We start from the raw sequence: 17,040 nt of genomic DNA, 5'->3' as shown, positions 1-17,040 counted from the left end.
ACGTCAAGAAACATAGCCACTACGGCTAAAATGAAACATAGGGGTAAAATGTATTTCTTTGTTTTTGAAGAAAATAGGACAGATACAAAGAACATCTCAATGGAATTTTTAAGCCACTCATTAATATATATTAAAAAGCAAAAATAATCATTGATGAAAGATTTAAGCAAAAAATAACAGGTGAGCGATTCAGGCTCTTGAGAGCCTCTTGTTTGATTCCAGCATCACTGATAAGTTTTTTTATGCCCCACCTAGGGGCATTATGTTTTTCGGTCTGTGTGTCCGTTCGTCTGTCTGTCCCGCTTCAGGTTAAAGTTTTTGGTCAAGGTAGTTTTTGATGAAGTTGAAGTCCAATCAACTTGAAACTTAGTACACATGTTCCCTATGATATGATCTTTCTAATTTAATGCCAAATTAGAGTTTTTACCCCAATTTCACGGTCCACGGAACATAGAAAATGATAGTGCGAGTGGGGCATCTGTGTACTATGGACACATTCTTGTTATACATTAAATTGAAGCCAAAATGGTAAAGTTTGACCAGAGGTGCTCCTGCAGTCCCCAACTGCATTTACATTTGTCGTAAATAAAGCACTCTTCATTTGAAAGTTCATATATGAATAAAATTTTACGTGAAAAATTGCCTTAAAAGTAAATGATATGGTTCTTCACAAATATTCTTTGCTTTCTTCAAGTCATCATAGCTTTGAATCTTCATACAAGGATTGTCATCAACAAAAGATTGTTGTAAATTTGCTTAATGTCAGTTGGCACATATTTCATGCACATTCATTACAAAGAATCATCCAATTCCTTTCAATATTTCCAGTTGTAAAATTATTTTGAATGATCCTACTGACCAAATATTGCAGCAACCTTTACAAAGGCAAATTATTATGGTTACACCCTTATTCTGCCCTTTTTTATTTAAGTTTCAGTGGTGTCATGCCTTACCTAATTTGTGGTCTTGGTTTTAGCTAAGTTTGTTATTACAATTTTATTTTTGTTTCTGTAGGCTTTGATTAATGAAGATGAGTTTCCTGTTCAGTATAGGTAGGTACATCTTAAACAATCGGGTATTCAGCCTAAAGTCATATTGCAAATGTTGTGAGGAAAAAATTGGCTAGCATATTCAAACCGTTACAAGTCGTTTTGGCAAGACATTTGTTGCTGATTTGCAAAAACTACAGGTATACAAGTACTTGTTGCTGTCATAAATGAATATTTCATTTATTATAGAGAGTTTGTTTTTTGTTCTCTTAGAAGTCTTCTCATACAAATATAGGTAAATTGCTTATTGGAAATGGTTCTCACATTTCTGATCCTCATTCAAAGCACAGGATTTTCTACTTTGTAGGTTAAGTAGTATATTAAAGAAAATCTTAGTCATTCTCTTCCTGTTTAATCTTACTTTAATCATCTAGTTCATTTCAAAAACAGTAAAACTGAAATGAAAAATAGCCTGCCCTCCTCAATTTTAAGCTGCTATTGTTTATGAATGTCAACATGCATCTTAAGTATATTTGGCTTTGAACCCTATTATAAATGTTGATAAAGAAAAAGTGTTCCAAACTTATCAAATAAGATTAATATTGTCTTCATCTATAAAAAGTTAGACAAATATCAATAAATATTATTATAATGGCCCATAATCAATTTTAAAAGTAGGGTTTGATCTAAATCTTTTATTTTTTTCTGTCATCTGAATCAATGATATTTTATACATTGTTTTCATAAATGTAAAGTATTTTGGCCAGATGTTTCATTGATTAACCACACAAACAATTTAAAAAAAAGACAACATATGCATGTCTTGTAAGACAGAAATCAATTTATGGTACAGATCTTCACAACTGTCTTTGTTAAGGCCAAAAAAAAATGTCTGTTTACGGTTACCCGACCAACCCTACTTTTGAGCGCAGACTCTTAAGTAATTTTATTCCCGTAGTAAAGTGAAAAATTAACTGCACTTGTGTCACAAGCAAAGTTAAGAGTTGCCCATATAATAAATCAATTGCCTGATACATCTCAATGTTCACAATGGTGAATATGACAGCTGTTTTAAGAAACTTGGGACTCTTGTGATGAATTAAACACTTTGCCGCCATTTTTTCCAACCAATAACCAAGGGAAATAATCCAATCATTAAAAATAGGGGTAAACTCGGCCCATGGACAACTTGGACCATGTCAAGACACACTGCACGACAAATCATTTCGCAAAAAATGAAATGAAAAAATCAAATAAAATGGAAATATCAACCTACCTACCCTGTTTTTTTTAATGATGTAACCTTAAACAGACATATATATTTTTTTGGCCTAATTATAAAATAAATGAAGCAATAAGACTAGGATTGGAGAAAGAAGTTATTTTTAAAACTTGGCTAAGAAGTACTTTATTATGATGGATCAGTTCCATTACTATGAAGAATACATGGAGGAAATCAGTATTAGGCAAGTTCTTATTTTAATAATTGAAAATGTATTGCATTAAATTTCCTGAAAAAAAGAAGTTAACTCGTTTCATGTTTAAACAAATTCATCTGTGATCAGTTACCTATTTTGCCTTAAGGGAGTTAGTGTAGGATTAAAATCTTTAAAAAGACATTTTCTCCCATAAGCCAATTTTGAAAAAGGACATTTCAACCATTTGACAGAAAAATTGTTGTAATATCATATCATAACACTTTGTTCTTCTTAATTGATATAAAGGGTACAGGGCATCATAGAATAAATTACTGGAGCTTTTGTTCTGTGAAAAAACCAAGCTGAAACACTTTTCTGACTAAATTTTGTAATATACCTATTCAGTTATTAGATATATTTATTGTCATCCAGTTGCTTTTCCCCAAATACATTCATTTGATAGAAAGTGGTGCTAAAGCCTTCAATCAGTTTAAAATTATTAATCAATCTGTGAATTTATATGTTATTAAGCATATTTTAAAGTTGGAATTTTGTTTGTAACAGCAGCTGTAGTCTTCATGTTAATAAAATAGTAATGTAAAGATAGTTGTGCCTAATTATCTACTACCCTTACTATAGTAGTCCATAGAACAAGTTATGAGGTAGTTCCAGTCAAAAATGGTCGAAAATCTTTTTTTTTTTTTATGATTTTTGAAATATTGAAGTACCTTTCAAATGACAGCCTCAATGGTAACCGTAAATATGGACATATAGCAATGAAGTATCAGTAATATTAGTTTAAAATATAAAGCTTTAAGAAATAATGTTATACAGATTATAAACTTGCCTTTCTTAGGAATAAAAGGTGACAGTCTGTAAGAAGATTTAGATAAGTGTTAAAACTTTTATATTTTTCAGGAGAAAGCTTCATATAAGAGGTCTAACATTTGATGAGCTGCTACACTCTATTCTTGGGTTCAATAATAGTGGCAACATTGGTATCATGTTGGAAACGCTCGATCAGGAAGAAACGTATTCATTAATGAGAGGACTGAATAGGTCTGTATATTTGTATATTTACTTCATAATCTGAGGCACGAAATATATAAATTGTTTATATTCTAATTATATAGTTTAACTCGGTTCTTTTACATTTAGATCCATATTTAGTTTGAGTGACTTTTGTGTTGTGTTGAGTTTGTATAACTGATATCCATTGTGGCACATTTGAATGGCTATTATGTTCATTTGATGCTTAAAAAACTTATTCCATTTCACATATTGGTTCATTTCTCAGAGACAAACTGTAGTACAATAATGATAGAAATGGTAGTTTATGATTGTTTGTGGACATTCAGTAAATTTTGAAGTTTTGAATAGATATATGCCAACATCCAAATTGATGCACTCGACCAAGGCTTCCAAAACGGTCATATATTCCGGACATTTGTATAATGTCCGGTAAAAGTCCGGCTGGGCAAAGCATGAAACGGACATCTACTTTTTAGTTTTCAAGGCTTAAGAGACGGTCATTTTAACATAATTCGCGATCTTTTTGACCCAATCTTTTGCATTTAACAGCCACACATTTCCGGTCATAAAAGTGACATGATCATTAAGTACTATCAAAACAACCCCTACTTTAATACCTTCTCATTTTAATCAAGGCTAATTAGTTGTCGAACAGCTGAAATTTACCTGTTCAGGTGACAGGTAAACTATTTTGAACTGGACACTGATCGGTCTATTCAAAGTTATTTTCTTACATTTCAGCGGTTTGCATCTAATTAATTTAGTCAAAAAGATTTAAATTATCAGAAATACTTTTACAAATATGATTTGATGAAAAAATTAAAAAGGTGAAAATGAAAAATCGTCATAACCACGTTGTTTGAACCAGAGACATGTCTCTGTTTGAACTAGTACACGTGTGCGCATGTGCACAGGTGTGAAATATAATTATGCATCCTAATTTCTACAAAAAATGCTTAAATTGTCATTGATACCTTTATCTCACGTTTATTTCGAATATTTTCTTCAAGAAAATAACGTAGAAAGAGCTACTTACACTCATTCATGCTTTGCAAACGTACACGGAATTTACGTATCCGTCTCTGGTCCATGTTTTACCATTGTCAAGATAACATCCGGTTTAGATTTTAAAACGAAAGTAAAGTTTTTGACAACGTTATTTTGCACAAATAAAGAGTCTAAGCAGATATAAGTACGCTGATGTTGCACACTTCGAATGATGCACTGCCAATTTAAAAGTTTACGTCAGAACTTCAAATTTGAATCAAAGAAAGTTTAATATCGTTTTTTTTTTAATGTCAATCATTGGGATGGCCAACTCGGCAACTGATTACCATAGTTGCCTTTTATTTATTTAGTCTTAAGGGATTAAAATCGGGATAATATATAAAATGTCCGGCTGGCTAAAAATAATTTTGGAAGCCCTGCACTCGACATGTGTTCCTGGAATAAAGTTTTTCATATATTTTCTATGAAGCCCAAATGAGAGCAAGAAGGCAGTGAATGTTTACATGAAGATAGGCCATTCATGTTCTACAGATGTATTCTCTAACTAAGCTTTAGATTTTGTTTAGTTCTTATATATCCATTATTGTTTCTGTTGACAGATTTATACCAGGATCTTGACCATAGGCAATTAAGTTGTCTATTTTCACTATGGTTGTCATATTTAGAAAGGAATTACTCATTTGACATTTGATTAATTTATCTTTTCTCAACAAACTTACAAATATAACAGCAATATTAGAATTAATCCATTTGCATTTCTAATGATATGTTTTGTTGATGCAGGGGCTCTGTAAGATGTACCAATTATCAGGTTTTCTAGAAAATTGATGTTTTCAAATCTCAACAGGGAGGCACAATTTGAGGCTTTTTGACAAGCGAGTGCAGAAAAGGAGTTGAAAAAGTTCATTTTGTGTCTTTCAGCTGATATTTTTCAATACTTATATATGCAGATGAAGCTGGAGTGCAACATACAGTCTTCAACAATAATAATTATTATATGCAATATATCACGCTACAATAGCCATGAGTCAGGTTAATTAGTTACTGAATTTTGAAGAATTATAGAAGGCACATTTTCAGATTTTTCTGCCCATTTAAGACACATATAATGATAATGACAGAAAATATGCATGACATTGATCAATTTATGGTCAGTCAGTTTAAGTTATGCTTTTCATGTGAAATCCTGTGAACATTAACATTAGATTGGTACTGGTGTAGACCAAACATAGGTGGTCATTGAAATATGTATAAAAAAAATGGGTATAAATTAGTGAGTCATCATCTAAAAAAAACCAAACTCATATGCCTTCCAAAAATTGACAAAAGTTAATGTCAATCTTGATATGACCATCAGTCTAAACAGGTTACCACTGAGTTCAACATAAACTATCAAAAATTAGTCATCAACAGCAAATTCCTCTATGGGTATATTACTAGAATGGTCAGACAACTCCGCTTATATATAGTTCCTGATTTTTGGTAGGCACATCAACATTTATGGCAGTATTAAACTTGTAATATGAGTATTCAGTCCTTTGCCTTTTTTGTTGACAAAAGAAGGTAAGATATGATATAAAAATACAAGGTTGTAACTGAAGAAAACAAAACAAGGTTATAAATAGGTAACTTTATAACAAGATTGTAACTGGCAAAATAAAAAGTATAATGGTGCTATAAGGCCTGGGGGAGATCACTGCAAATGTATTTAACTCTATAATATTGAGAATACTGATGTCAACAACACATGTACAGGTAAAAATTCTACATTATACAGTTTCAATTAATGCTCACAGTTATTGTAAGCAAGCTGTGGATATTTTATCTTCATGTTTCCATCTGTTTTTTTATGCCCCATTTTAATATGGGCATTATGATTTTCGGTCTGTATTTCCGTTCATTCGTTTGTCTGTCCGTGTGTCCTGCTTCAGGTTAAAGTTTTTGATCAAGGTAGTTTTTGATGAAGTTGAACCCCAATTTCACGGTCCACTGAACATAGAAAATGATAGTGCGAGTGGGTCATCCGTGTACTATGGACACATTTTTGTTTTTATCCTAATAAATATGACAAAGATATTTTATGGACATCTCTCCAATGAATTCCAAATAAATAAAGATATTTGTGTATAAACATCTAGTTAAAAAAAAACTTATTTTTATTGGATAAATGCATATCTATTAAGATGGTAATTGTAAAACTCTTTAAAGATTATTCATAGTAAACACAATCTTTTCCATAAATTTAATTTAAAAGCCTTGTGTTTAAGTATTGATTGTAATGTTAAGGATTTACTGATTTATGAAATAATTGCTGAGATTCAAGTATACATGATCATGTAAATCATAAAGGAATTGTTTATTCACTGGGTTCAATTTTGATAACAAATTCATTTCAAATCATTGGCAATTTTGTAGAATAAATATCCCAGAAAAAGATATGGCAGAAAACTTGAGAAAATACCAGTCTCAAAAGATGGCACATACAAGGTAGGAATGATTAATCCAGTTACAATATGTATGTGGTTTTGATTTGCAATTATTCAAATGTTATCCAATTAGAGGTGACACTTGTATATAAGATGCAATAATCAAAAGGAGAAAAATGTATAATAACAAAGTATGAGACTAATGCATCATAAGAGACTAATGGGTCATAGCATTAGCAAGTATGATACAAATTTTATATACAGCAAAACCAAGATATGTTTATTTTATAATACAACTGAAACATACAGCAAAACTGGCAAATGTTTATTTTATGATACACAGACATGTGACAGAGTTGTCAAGCCACAACTGGAGATTTGGAAATTTTCAGCTGGAGTTTGGGCTTCATAACTGGAGATTTTTTATCGACCTATTTATCGAAGTACGCAATGGTTTTTTGTGTGTTTAAACTGCATATCTTCTTTTTTGTTTGTTAAAAGAACAATAATTCCATACCTTTCAACAACTCCATATCCATTTTTACTTGATAAAAATAGAAGATAAGGGGTTTCAAATATTTATTCATTATATATAATTCAAGATAAAGCGATCAGCCATCATACAGAGTTGGCAAAAAGTACCCCTGATTCAGCTACATTGTCAACTTTGGTACTACTACTGAACATGCTTGTAACAGAAGGTGTTAATTGATAGAGTTGTAGGCTTGCTGGTGGGTAGCTGTCCCCATAAGTTTGGTCAAATCATTAGGGCCACCACAGTCAGCTTTGCATGAAGTGTAGTAAGCATGGTCTTGACCCTTGGTACTGGATCTGCATCATTTGAAATCAGATCTCCAGGCAGAGTTGAATTTGGCTAGATACTTGGTCTTCTTTTATTTGCTGCTGGGGTATTTGGTGATATAAAAATACGGTTTGCATTTTGTCAAATTCTAAAATTTTAGAATAGTCCAAGACAACTGTACTTATATAGGTATTCCATTGGCTTGGATAGAAAACAAGCCATAAATATCATATTTGAGTTGATTTCATTTGTCTTTGAGGTTCAGTAAACGTTCCATGTTTTCAACAGCATCAAATTAAATTGTTGTTTATACAACTTGTACAATTTAATCCTTTGTCAGTATTTCACTTTTAATCAACCTTGCTTGTGTCTTAAACTAGCTAGTTGATCACTAGGTAATTGCCTATTATCTTTTATTTATTGTTGTATATACAGTTTAATCCTAAACACCTCAGGCTAATTTTACCTATTTTAACTTTTGACACAAAATCCATTACAGGAAACTTCCGTTTTTCTCGGACTTTTCCCATATCAATTTCGAGTTTCTCGGACTTTTTCTCTGTCCGTATCGATTTTGTAAACAAAAATGTCTAATGAAAATTTTACGAGGTTGACATTTTCAAAAAGCGGAAGATTTCAAATTTTAACGGGAGGGACGGAAGAGGGTCTGAAATGCGGGAGATTTTGACTCCCGCCGGAAGAATCACATGTAAAATAAACATATCCTGGTTTTGCTATATGTTTCATTTGTATCATAAAAAATACTTATCCTGGATTTACTGTATGTTTCATATGTATCATACATATGAAACATACAGTAAATCCAGGATAAGTATTTTTTATGATACAAATGAAACATATATAGCAAAACCAGGATATGTTTATTTTATGATATAAATGAGATATACAGCAAACCAAGATATGTTTATTTTATGAAACATACAGCAAAACCAGTAACCAAATAGGATAATAAAAGCAGGTAAAAAAAAAATTGCCAAATGAATTAATAAGGAAAAAATTGACATGCTAGAAGACAAATTCGTATGGTCAAAATGGAAAAAAATATTTTAATATTTTATTTTATTTTCAGTGTTGCACAAGGAATTACTTATTTTAAAGCTGGGAAACAGCCTGAAGCTGTACAGTGTTTTAATAAAGCATTAGATATTGACAAGACAAATGTTGAAGCATTGGTTGCCAGAGGAGCATTGTAAGCTTATAAGATTTTAATCGTTCCACTTGAATTTGACTGATCTTATGAATCTACATATTAAATGAAGAGTTACACTGAATTTATGTAGATAATGAACAAGTATTTGGAACGTTAAGAAATAAGAAAATATTTATAATTTCAATATGCAGGATTCATAAACATTTGAAGCAAATTTTTTAGGATCAAATATTTTTTTAAGACAAGAGTATATATAATAGCTTCAAGCACCCCAAAAAAATGTGAAAACTATTTTAATTTTTGTTTTTTCAGATATGCAAATAATGAAAGTTTTAACAGAGCAATTGATGACTTTGAAGATGCCTTGAAGATTAATTCAGTGCATGCAAATGCAAGAAAATATTTACATGATACACTTCTGGCCTATGGAAAATCGTAAGTTGAAAACAAATTTTTGTTTATTATGTCCCATTTATGGGCATATTTTTTTAGGTCTGTGCATCCGTTTGTTTGTCCATCAGTTTGTCTGTCAGTCTGTCCCGCTTCAGGTTAAAGTTTTTGGTCCAGGTAGTTTTTGATGAAGTTGAAGTCCAATCAGCGTGAAACTTAGTACACATGTTCCCTATGATATGATCTTTCTAATTTTAATGCCAAATTAGAGTTTTGACCCCAATTTCATGGTCCACTAAACATAGAAAATGATAGTGCGAGTGGGCCATCCGTGTACTATGGACACATTCTTGTTTATACATGCTAAAAAAAACAACTTTTAGCATGCTTTTGGTTTCTTATTAAAAATTTTGTTTTGGTAACAGTGGCAACAAAGATATACATGTTCATAATTAGACATGTTACAGCTGATTTCAACGAGTGTGTAGCTAAAGGTAGAATCTTTGGTTGGCTTCCTTGCTAGCTCAACCATGAAATCATTATTAGGTAAAGCACATCCAGCCTTTGGGTGGAGTCAATACTTAAGCAGAGAACCAATCAGAATTAAGTGACAGAATATAAACATTGTAAATCTAGTTTTACAAGTCAGTTTAAAAATAAGTTTTCAATCTAAATTTAAAATTTAGTGATAATTATAAGCTCATTCACAAGCATGCATGTTGTGGGTGTGTTTGATTTGCCAAAATGATGAAAAGTTAACTGAAAGCTGAAATTCCTTATTTTTTTCTTCTTCGTCAGACATTACAAATAATAATATATTTAACTTGTCTGTTGAATTTGTTACATCAAGTTAATAAAATGTAGTTGAATATGATTGACAAGTGCTGACTGTATTCACCTTACACATACACATATGTTTAAAATACACCCGGACAGGTAAAAAAGATTGGAAGGTGTCCAAAAATACATATGACCTGATCATTCAATCTAGGTCAGATTAAAACTGAAGTAGAGACATAAAAATTGTTCTTCATGGCTGCATAATTTATCTAAAACTAATAAGTAATGTAATGTTTTACGGGACCAAGTGGATGTTCATAAACTCTGCAATATTTTCAATTCCAGACTGCAGTTGTTTGCTGTTTTTTTTTATTGTTGCATTTTTAACTAAATAAAAGGTCCACAAATGCAACCGTGCATGATATTAAGTAGTATGATATTTTTTTCTTTTCTGTGTGAATATAAAAGATTTTAGTTCTAAAAACTATGCATATATATGAAGAAAAGACACCAAGACCATAACAATGTTTTTTTTTGCGTGCACCTAAAGACACTAATTAACTAAACTGCCTATTCACGGCGTAAATATTAAAAATAAAACGTTAATCCGCTTCTAATTTATTGTAATAAAAAGATTTCTTAATTCAATCAAAGACTAAGAAATGAACTTGTATTTGCAAAGTAGTCTAGGTAAACCTTTGTATGAAACATACATATATTATAAATAGTAAACAGGCCATTGATATAAATGTTTTCATTGGATGATAAAATGGTGCTTTGCTCCTCCCAATCTTAAGGTAATAATCATTTCATGGTTGAGCTAGCAAGGAAGCTAACCAAAGATTCTACCTTTAGCTACACACTCGTTGGAATCTGCTGTAATAGATGGTGAGCTTTGTAAAGTGCATGGTTTTTCAGCCTTATTTTCTGCCAATGGTAACATGTGTAAAAATACATGGAAAAGAGGAAAAGGAGTTCAAGATCCAGAATCATCTCATCATTAATTCATTGCTGAATATGAAATAACATTTTTTTTGTTTTTTGTTTCAGAAATGAGGACATAGAGAAGTATCAAGAGGCAGAGGAACTATATACTAAAGCCATGTCTTTGGATCAAGCATCTGTTGAAGCAAGAGAAGCTCTTAGATTTCTGCATTACAGACGGGTATGTTATTAATTGTGATGTTATCATCTATTCAATTTTTTAAAACATAGAAATATTGAAGACTGCTGCAAGTTATTGGACAACTTAATGAACTAAAAGTGTTTGATAGATTCTCCTTACACAATTTACAAATTTATTTTCAGAGTCAAAGAAGACAAAAAGAAACCAGAAGACAGTCTAGCCCAAAAGATGAAAGAAGGAACAAGTCTCCAGAAGGCTTTGAGCAAACAGCCAGGACGTTGAAGAAGTTAATTAAAGGAGAAGATAAAAGGCAAAGGTGATCATTTTCACTGATGAGTATAAGAATTGTGTAGTTTGGAAAAGACCAGCACTGTAAGAAATTTTTTAAACAAAAGGAGAGAAGATAGAAAAGGTGATCATTTGAAATTTAGCTTTCACTTGTCTTGTTTACTTGCAAATTACAAACACATACACACACACAATCACACACTGACTGACTAACTGACTGTCTTTGTTATCAAAAGGCATCTAATGTTGACTGTTTTTCACCAGCGAAAATCATTAAAGATAATTAGATCGTACTGATTAAACTCAAAAAAATTTCAAATCACAAATTACAAATTGTGCTTATAAAAAAATGGAAATAAATTTGGGTAAATGACAAAAGAAACAATGACTTTTTCTTTACAGTAAATTTCAGAGATGGATTTAGGGGGGGGGGGGGGGGGGCCTTTTGGGCCCATGCTCCCCTTTTGTGGGAAAAATTTGGTTGATTATATAGGGAATCACTGAAGCATGACTGGAGCGGGCCCCTCTTAGGCAGTCAGTGGGCCCCCTCTTATGAAAATTTCTGGATCCGCCACTGAATTTGAAAGAATGTCTTTATATAACCACGATCCAATTGCTGTTTAATAGCATTTTATTTTTGGCATAAAATTGTCCTGTTTTTTTTGTTAACTTTGTTTTATATCATATATATCTGAAAATATGTGTGTAGAAATTTATATAGTACTGTGGATTCAATATTATTCATGAAAAATCAGTGTTCGTGGTTATAGGTGAACCATAAATTTAAGTGTTCAATGAAGTACCCCTTTTCTGTAGGCTTATATGCAGACTTAGGCTTAACAACTAAATCAAATATTCATGAAAATACAATTTGTCTTCCATCCACAAAAATTGATACCCACGAAAAAAAAATAAGATTCCACATAATGTCACAAAGGACTGATTATTCTAAAGAATATTCTTGCATCTACTTTTTCAAAACCAACATTTCACAAAAATATCAAAAATTGTGATCCAAATTGTTTGAGCATTACATTGTACAAAATGAAATAACCACTAAGAATAGAAGATTATCCCAGTGAAAAAAGGCTAAAACTATTAGGAAAATTTTAAATGTTTACTGTTCCTTGTCTTACTCAAATAAATTTCGTGTTCAATAAGATTTATGTTTTAATATTCCATTTGTAATAAATGTTGTTTCAAATTTGAAGAATTCAGATATTGCTTCCATTTCCAAAAGTAGTCATTTTGATAGTTAATCATTTTTATAAAGATGAAATCTTGTTTTAAACAAATGTGAACTGCTTGTTCTCTGTAAGATTGTCACCTTTGATTGTTCTTCAAGTAGCATGAAGAATCAATTTTGCTCTGAGTAGGAAGTTTTTCTTGCAGTGAATATTAAAAAACAGGATATTCCTCAACACATTAGATTGCTACTGTATGTTAAGCAACCAACAATCAATCAATCAACACATTATACACCTGGTGGTCGATACAGACTGTAGTTAATAAAGCTTCATGTTATGTTATATATGTGTTGTTTATTGCTTTAAAAGCAAAATTTATAAATTAAGTGTCTTTTTTTCAAAAAATGCAATAGAATGTTTTGAAAATAAGAGTATTATATAAATATACAGCTTTTTAATTCTATATATGTAAGGAAAATGAAAAAAAGGAGGTAAATGAAAGTTATTTTTGAAATATCCATTTATATTTTCAGGAAAAAAAGGAGAATATCTAGAGATAGTTCTTCATCATCCACCTCATCATCAACCTCATCATCAGATTCTTCTGATAGTAGAAGTAGTAGAGAAAGTTTGCAAAGGAGGAGAAAAGGACATTCCAGAGAAAGAGACAGGACTCACAGAAACAGTAGTCCACCTGAGGGGGATGTAAATAGAGAGCCAGTGTATGAACCAGAGGTTCAGCCACACCAGGAGTATGGTATTGACTTACAGTCATCATTCTTGTCAGGTGGTGGACAATCTTTTTCTGACATGTTCAGATCTTCATCCCAGGAGAGTGACGTGGGACCAGCACAACCAATTCCCAATTCAATGCAGTATGGCGCAAATCATCATATGTATGGACATCCTCCACCTAACTGGTTTGGTATCCCTGGAGCAGAACAAGCTCAGATTTATAGGTACAGCAACCAGTTCACAAGTCAAGAGCAAATGTACCCAGGAGTTCCACCGACATATTATCAAAATCAACCAATGACAGAGGAGGGTTATAGTGGTCATCAAGGGAACAGCAGTAGGAGCCCAAGTAGAAGGTCTGGGAGAAGTAGAAGTGACAGAAGAAGCAGATCTTCAAGCTTTGAAAGTAGAAGACGTAGACCATCCAGAAGTCCAAGTTATGAGAAAGATCAGCATTGGAGAAAAGATGACATGAGTCCAAGAAGGTCCAGATCTAGAAGCTTGAAACATGAGAGAGGAAGAAGTCCATTGCCCAAATATAGAAAAACAACTGTTAACCTGGAGAGAAGTCCTGATAACAGAAGAAATGTCTCCAGGGGTGAAAGAAATATGTCAAACATTCAAGGTAGAAGTCCGGATAACAGAAGAAATGTCTCCAGGGGTGAAAGAAATATGTCAAACATTCAAGGTAGAAGTCCTGATAACAGAAGAAATGTCTCCAGGGGGGAAAGAAATATGTCAAACATTCACGGTAGAAGTCCTGATAACAGAAGAAATGTCTCAAGGGGGGGAAGCAATATGTCAAACATTCAAGGTAGAAGTCCTGATAACAGAAGGAGAAATGATTCAAGGGATGAAAGAAATATTCAGTATAATCAGGATAAAAGTTACCAAGGAAGAAATAATTCAATGGATGGAAGGAATGGTGGGTATGAAGGTGATAAAAGTCCTGGTTACAGAAGAAGAAACAGTTCTCATGAAAGGACATCAGAATATCAGGAGGGAAGACACATAATGAACAAAAGTCAAACATCATGGAGTGGAAGTCCAGTCAACTTTGAAGGTTCAAGGAGAAAGATCACTGATGATAGAGGCAGAAGTCCAACAGATATCAGGAATGTAAGAAGAGGCAGAAGTCCATCAGAATCGGGAGATTTTGAAAGAAGGAGTCCTGCAAATACTTCAAGTTCTAACAGATTAGAGAGGTGGAGCATGAGTCCAAGAGATAATCAACAATATAAAATAGATGAAAATGTTGAAAGAGAAATATCTTCAAGAAGATCATTTGAAAGGGAGCCAAAGGAAGTTGAGAATAGGGCAGAAAGCATTGAATTAAATAAGGAAGAGCAGTCAACAGAACTTCAGAAGCTACCAGAAGATTTATCAAAGAATGAAAACAGAAGTAAAACAAAATCAGGAAAGAAGAAAAAAGGGCTCACTGATGAAAAAGTAAAATCAAAAAAGAAAAGAAAAGAAAGTGGCGAAACTAAGAAGAAGGTGAAGAAAAAGTTAGCAAGCAATCAGGGAAAAACATCAGGAGAAATTACATTGAAAAACGAAGGAACCTCTGAAGTGGATTATATTGGCTCTTCATCTGTAGGAGATATTCGTCGAGTTGTTCCCAAGGAGTCATCTAATGATCAGCCATACAGTAGTAAGCTTTTAATTAGAAAAGATGATGGAGAAATTAAGAATCGCCCAAAGAAAAGAAAAGAGCATGAATTTGTCAATCAGCTTGTGAAATCAAAATGGGATGATAGTCCAGGTGAAATGAGAAATTCCCCAGCAGTGAAACAGTCTAGAGAAGATTTATCCCAAGTTTCTAATTATTCTAAACAAGATTATGATGCAAAAGATAGATTAAGAAGAAGCAATTCAAGGGAATTTGAAGGAATTCGAATTCATATTACAAATGACCAATTTGGAAAACAGACTGAAAAGAAAGAAGATGTTGGTGTTGTAGAAATGTTCCATATTAATGAACAACCAGTGATTGATAGTAGTAAAAGTATAAAGTCAGATTCAGATAGTAAAGCTTCAAAACCAAAAGGTGCAAGTAACATTAAATTATCTAAAAATAATAGTGAACTGAAAGAAATAAAAAAAGAAAATCCCAAACCTATTGCATCGGGTGATAACAAAAGGTCTTACAGAAGGAGAAGTCTATCTCCATCTCAAAAATCCAAGTCTAGATCCTTATCAAGACCAAGATCACAACATAGAACAAGATCTAGAACAAGGTCAAGATCAAGGAAACGATCAAGACATAGATCAAGGTCAAGACCCCCACAAAGATCTAGATCAAGATCAAGAAAGCGGTATTCAAGATCTCCAAGGAGATCTTACAAGAGGTCACCGCCCATGAGAAAATCTGGAAGAGGTTTTGCAAAAACACGCCCTGTAATAATGGGTAGGAATAAGTTTACAGACTCAAAATCGCCCTCTATATCACCAGGAAGAAAAGTGGCAGGTTTGAAAACTAGATCTAAATCTCCAAAGAGACATAAATCATACAGTTCATATAGAGGTCGTGGTCAAGGTTCATATAGAGGAAGTAGTTACAGAGGTAGAGGAAGCTGGAAGTCATCAAAAGGATACAGACCTCACAGGTCTAGATCAAGATCTCGTGGAAGATCTCGTTCAAAATCACGCAGTCGTAGGTCTCATGAAAGAAAATCAAGATCTCCTCATAATAGAGGTCATTTAAAAGATCGTGACCATAAAACTCCCAATCCTAAAGATGATGTCAAACAAAAAAATAAAGGTAAATTTGATAGTGAAAAATTCGATGAACTAGAAGACTTTTATCATAAATTAAAAGAAAACAAAAAGAAACAGACAGAAACAAAGTGAATGTGAACAATGGACATGATGGAATTTTATAAATCAATTGTTGTGGATGTAAATTGTATATGATATTAGAATAATACTGTAAAAACTACAAAACTTATAATAGTGCTCTTAGAATGGCAGCAATATTCTGTTTCAATACAGAGACTTGGTATGATTGCCAATGAGATAACTATCAACCAGAGTACAAATGTACATGTAGCAATTGTAGACCACAGTATGGCCTTAAACAATGAAAAAAACATACTGTGTAGTCTGCTCTAAAAGGCCCTGACATGAAAAATACAATAATTCAAACAATAAATCTAAAGGCCAAATTTATAACAGTACAATTTATGAAAAACAAATATGACATATGAACCGATGACAACCACTGAATTACAGGCTCCTGACTTGGGACAGTGTGGCTGGGTTAAACATATTGGTGAGTGCTCTACCCTCCCTACAACCTTGGACAGTGATGTAAAAGCACATCATATGAAGAACAAACTGTGATCAAAGTGGAAAGCACTTGAAAAGGCATTTGCTGTATACTAAGAAATATGAATGTGTGAAAGATTAGTGTTCTTTCTTTAAGAACAAGTACAAGATTAGTTCTGTTATCACAAGTCAAGAATTAAATTTCATACCAAATATTACCAGTAAAACAATTATCATTTATGTTAAAACACTATTACCAGTATAAAATATAAAATACAATGATCTATTGACACTTGATAATTAAACAAACGTGGTGTCGTAAATCTGATTTCATTCAATTCTTTCTGGTATACCCAAAATATTGGTGAAATTCTCTACTTCAAAGAACTTAAAAAGCGTTAATAAATTATTCTAGACC

General features: G+C 32.4%; 1 protein-coding gene across 3 annotated transcripts in view; it reads left to right on the top strand.

Annotated features, from left to right (window-relative positions):
* LOC127737712 (tetratricopeptide repeat protein 14-like) overlaps positions 1–16,945 on the top strand; it is a 31,167-nt gene extending 14,222 nt beyond the window's left edge. The window contains exons 8-16 of one of the 3 annotated variants that reach the window (XM_052248564.1): positions 1,015–1,052; positions 3,326–3,466; positions 6,863–6,934; positions 8,766–8,885; positions 9,159–9,281; positions 11,067–11,181; positions 11,325–11,458; positions 13,151–13,977; positions 14,167–16,945. In XM_052248564.1, the coding sequence (XP_052104524.1) occupies positions 1,015–1,052; positions 3,326–3,466; positions 6,863–6,934; positions 8,766–8,885; positions 9,159–9,281; positions 11,067–11,181; positions 11,325–11,458; positions 13,151–13,977; positions 14,167–16,205 (3,609 nt within the window). In that variant the 3' untranslated portion in view covers positions 16,206–16,945. Of the gene's footprint in view, positions 1–1,014; positions 1,053–3,325; positions 3,467–6,862; positions 6,935–8,765; positions 8,886–9,158; positions 9,282–11,066; positions 11,182–11,324; positions 11,459–13,150 lie in introns of all 3 variants that reach the window. The other 2 variants (XM_052248563.1, XM_052248562.1) reach the window with 2 other exon arrangements.
* The last annotated feature ends 95 nt before the right edge of the window (positions 16,946–17,040 follow it).

The sequence above is a fragment of the Mytilus californianus genome, unplaced genomic scaffold (genome assembly GCF_021869535.1).
Source record: "Mytilus californianus isolate M0D057914Y unplaced genomic scaffold, xbMytCali1.0.p SCAF_4, whole genome shotgun sequence".
Taxonomy (NCBI): domain Eukaryota; kingdom Metazoa; phylum Mollusca; class Bivalvia; order Mytilida; family Mytilidae; genus Mytilus; species Mytilus californianus.
Note: the sequence above shows the minus strand (reverse complement) of the source record. Positions and strands in the feature narration are given on the sequence as shown.